The sequence below is a fragment of the Primulina eburnea genome, unplaced genomic scaffold (assembly GCF_022965805.1).
Source record: "Primulina eburnea isolate SZY01 unplaced genomic scaffold, ASM2296580v1 ctg555_ERROPOS3300000, whole genome shotgun sequence".
Lineage (NCBI taxonomy): Eukaryota > Viridiplantae > Streptophyta > Magnoliopsida > Lamiales > Gesneriaceae > Primulina > Primulina eburnea.
The window spans coordinates 26,720-31,402 of NW_027331344.1; the positions used below are offsets into that span (position 1 = coordinate 26,720).

At 36.5% G+C, this 4,683-nt stretch overlaps 1 protein-coding gene across 1 annotated transcript; it reads left to right on the forward strand.

The window, feature by feature from the left end:
- The first annotated feature begins 999 nt into the window (after positions 1-999).
- Positions 1,000-4,220, forward strand: LOC140821375 (uncharacterized). Its single transcript, XM_073181849.1, has 7 exons — positions 1,000-1,512; positions 1,840-2,008; positions 2,060-2,214; positions 2,420-2,522; positions 2,746-3,195; positions 3,238-3,360; positions 3,991-4,220. The coding sequence occupies exons 1-7, from the start codon at positions 1,000-1,002 to the stop codon at positions 4,218-4,220; spliced, it is 1,743 nt and encodes a 580-aa protein (XP_073037950.1).
- The last annotated feature ends 463 nt before the right edge of the window (positions 4,221-4,683 follow it).

The window sequence follows — 4,683 nt, forward strand, 5'->3', positions numbered from 1 at the left end:
ACTTTCACGCATAACATACATCAAAACATCTACTATGACAAGATCGATGCATAAAACGAAAGAATATACATGCCTTTGATGTTTAAAACTCACGATACGGTGAATTTCGAAACGATAACTATGTAAATATTATCTTGATAAGGTATCAATATTTAACTTTCTTTGTTTGATAGGTTACTTTGTGGGGATAAACTCGAGTTAGGAGGAAGTCTATAAAAGAGAGAGAAGGACATTGATACTCTCAACTCGTCGATCAATCATACACATACATTCGCACATCGTAGAATTTCAGAGAAACATATTATCAACCTTGCTGCTGTTGTTGCTCGTGCTGCCTTGAATGTTGGAAACGTCTATAGACAACTTCCGTGACGAAGTTGGCTGAAGATCGTTTTTGTTTCTCCTGTTTTGGCATCACGTTTTTTGTTGCTTTCTTGAAATAGTTTTATTCAGAGTACTTGATTTTAGAAAACGTTTATTTTCTCAATGTGTTGAGAAAATTGATTTTAGTCATAATTACTAGTGATTGGTTTTTGTAAACGTTTTGGTTTTCTAGTAATTAATATTTGCCTTAAGGCACCACACAAGTATATACTTGTACAAATTTAATCTTGTCCATTCTATTTGTTTAAAGTTAATTTGTTTTACAAACTTGATATTTCGCTGTATGTTGTCTTAAATGTTGTAACATTTGACACAACACTTAATTATGATAAAACACAGATTAATAATCGTACACTACTGGTATCATATAACCTTACATCTGTCAAGCAATACAGCCTAACAAGTGATATCAGAGCCTTCTCTTGATATACTAAGTGTTGATTCTGGTTTTGTTTTGTTTTGATAGAAATATTTAATGGACACACAGCACTTCGACCACCAGTCCTCGACGGAACCAACTACAGCCTATGGAAGGTCAAAATCAGATATTAAATAAAATCCATAGATGAAAGGGCATGACAGCGTGTCATCAATGGGTGGACTTCACCGATGATGATGGATCAAGATGGTGACAGCATGCCAAAACCAGAAACTGACTGGATTGCTGATGAAGTGCAGAATTCAAAGGCTTTGAATGCAATATTCACTTCAGTAGATATGAATAGGTTCAGTTTGATCACAAATTGTACTTCTGCTAAGAATGCATATAATACTCTCCCAAGATATTGTGAAGGTCCTGAGAGTGTGCAACGAACTAGACCGAGGATGCTCACTTCCAAGTTCGGGATGTTGAGGATGGAAGAATCTAAAAATATACTGGACTATGATCGTCACCTACGGGAAATTGCTAATGAGGCATTCAGCCTTGGAGACCCCATCTCTAATGAACGATTAGTTAGAAAATTTCTTCGTTCTTTGCCCGAAAGATTCAACGTAAAAATCTATGCAATCGATGTTGCTAAGGACACATCTCAGATGGCTGTGGAAGATCTTATCAGTTCACTTTGCATCTTCGAAATGAACATGGACATGCAGGAGAAGGATAAGGGGAAGATGATTGCATTCCAGGTCTCAAATGACTCCTATAATGATCTTCTTCAAATATACTAGGAGATTAATGAATCAGATCTTTGTGAGGATTCCATCGCATATATAATAAATAAATTTTGGGATTATTTTAAAAGAATCAGGGAAAAAAATAAGTCTGAACAACCATCAAGGTTTCTGAGTCTTCCAGCACCTGAAAGGCCTCTAAAGTTTCCTACTCAAGAACAATTTCGACCAAGGAATGAAGGCAAGGGTCAATTTAATTTGAATAATTATTACTCAGTGCAGTGTAGATAATGCAATGGCTTTAGCCAATATGCCATTGAGTGTGCTAATAGAATACGAAAGAACAAAGGCTACAATGTGTCTCTAAGCGATGAAGAATCTGATGCGGAGGAGAAATCAATTTATGAAGACAATCACACCTCCTTGAATGCATTGTTGACAGAAAAACGCTGGCTGCAAGTGAACCCGTTATGTGTTGCCTTAGGTGTTGCCACTCCTGGATGCAAAACATGTGTAAAATCAGTTTGATTGAAATCTACATCATCTGGAAACTTGAGTGTAGATGATGATTTGGAAGTTGATGAAGAAGAAATCACTTTTGAGAGTGTACAAAAGCTTTATGAGTTGTTGTATGTCGATTGGACCAAAAGAAACAAGCTTAACCCAACTCTCATGAAGGAGAACACCGAATTAAAAGCTGTGGTTGCCAAACTTGAAGTAATTCTAAGCTAAAAAGACTTGGAACTAGGCAAGACCAAGGATGAGCTTCAAAAGGCAACTGAGACCTTGTCCAAGTTTAATTTGAGCACATCCAAGCTTGATTCCATACTTTCGATGGGAAGATATGACAAGAAAGGCTTAGGCTTCAAATACAGTGTTTTTGAAATTTGTGAATCTTCAAAATCAACGGTCTTCGTGAAAGGAAAAACTGATTCATCCACACAGTCACATCCCACGTCCCCAATCAAAAGTCCTTTACCAAAAGGAAAATCTGCTGCACCTGTTCCTAAGAAAAGAAAACACAGGTATGTGTGTCACTACTGTTTTAAGCTTGGTCATAGCAGACCCTACTGTTTTAAACTCAGGGATGACAGCATGAATCAAAAGACGAGTCTGATGTTGCCCCGAATGTTGCACAACACTTCCCGCAACAACTTTAATCGCCGACCTACAGTAAGACAAATTTGAGTACCCAAGCTAAAACCCACTTTAATGTTGTCTATACTTCATCGAAAACTAATATTGCAGGTCATTGGTACTTTGATAGTGGAAGCTTACGCCACATGACAAGATCACGAGAACATCTAATTGACTATGTTGATCAAAAAGGGGGTCGAGTAACGTATAGAGGGGGAGCTAAAGGAAAGATTGTGGGAAATGGGACATTGAATGTTGAAGGACTACCAAAGCTCCACAATGTGCTTCATGTTGAAGGATTAAATTCAAATTTAATAAGCATAAGCCAATTGTGTGATGAAAATTTACTTGTCAAGTTTAACAAACATACTTGTGATGTTTTTGATGAAACAATCATGTGCATTCTGACAGATACTAGGTCTTCAGATAACTGTTACCAAATAGGTGAAGAATTTTCATGCAATCATGCACAAATCAGTGAGCTCGACCTTTGGCATCAAAAACTTGGTCATGTAAATTTTAAAACCTTGAAGAACTTGTGTAAGTACGATGCAGTACGAGGTATGCCTAATCTTTAATCTGGTATACCATATGTGTGCGAAGATTGTCAAAAGGGTAAGCAGAATCACGTGTCACACTCAGTGTTGCCATCATCTGGGACAACACACTGTTTGGATTTACTTCACATAGACCTTATGGGTCCTATGGAAGTGAAAATCTTTGGAGGTAAGAAGTACTCTTTTGTTTGTGTTGATGATTTCTCATGATATTCACGGGTTAGCTTCATTAGGAAGAAATCAAACACTTTCAGTGTGTTTAAACAATTGGTCACATGAATCACAAACTTCCATAATTTTAAGGTGAGAAGGATCAGGACTGATCATGGTAAGGAATTTGAAAACTCTTCATTCTCTTCTTTCTGTGACAAGAAATGAATTTCACATGAATTTTCAGCACCAAAACTCCACAGCAAAATGACATAGCAGAACGAAAGAACACGACATTACAAGAAATGGCTAGGGTGATGCTAGCCTCGAAGAATATCTCAAAGCATTTTTGGGCAGAAGCACTTAATACGGCTTGCCATATTTCAAATAGGGTGTATTTAAGAAGTGGTTCAACCATTACTTCTTATGAAATAATCATGAAAAAGAAGCTTAATCTGAAATAATTTCATGTTTTTGAGTATGTTTGTTACACTTTGAACGACGTGGATCAACTTGCAAAATTTGACTTAAAGAGTGATAAGTGTTTGTTTTTGCGATATGCCACTAATAGTTGAGCTTATCACATGTTTAATTTTGCGAACCAGGATTATTATGGAATCCATTAATGTTGTTTTTGATGATTGTGCAGATCTTAAAAAGAAAACAACTGAAGATGATGTCGAAGAGCTTATGAAAATTCCAATATCACTGGAAAATACAGGTGTTGCCCCAGATGTTGCAACATATATTACAACACGTGACAATGAAGTCACTGAATCCGAGGAAGAAACATACATCGATGATGATACAGTAGATGACGGACAGACAGTTCCAAGTAAAATTCAGAAAAACCATCCATCATCTCAAATTAATTGGTAATGTGCGTGGAGATGTGCAAACTCGAAAGAAAGAAAATATGGATTACCACAAAATGTCTGGACTTATGTGCATGAGCTCTACGTACTCACAAGTTAGATTTTCATGTTTTATATCTAATTTCAAAACCAAAATGTTGATGAGGCGTTAAAAATGAATTTTGGATTATTGCAATGCATGATTAGCTAGAGAAATTTGTTTGAAATGATGTGTGGAATTTGGTTCCACCCACTGACCATGGTAATATCATTGGAACAAAATGGATTTTCAAAAATAAGGCTGATGAGTCGAGAAACATCATTCAAAACAAAGAAAGGTTAGTTGCTCAAGGATACACATATGTTGAGGAGGTTGATTTCGATGAGACCTTTGCTTCTGTAGCAAGTATTGAGTCAGTACGACTATTGCTAGCCATTGCATGCTACATGAAAATCAAACTTTTTTAAAATTGATTTTAAAAGTGCAT

Coding starts and splice junctions, on each gene's coding strand:
- LOC140821375 (XM_073181849.1), top strand. CDS start 1,000: ATGGATCAAGATGGTGACAGCATGCCAAAACCAGAAACTGACTGGATT. Junction 1,513..1,839: donor GGAAGATGATTGCATTCCAG/GTCTCAAATGAC, acceptor AGAATACGAAAG/AACAAAGGCTACAATGTGTC. Junction 2,215..2,419: donor CTGTGGTTGCCAAACTTGAA/GTAATTCTAAGC, acceptor TCTTCGTGAAAG/GAAAAACTGATTCATCCACA.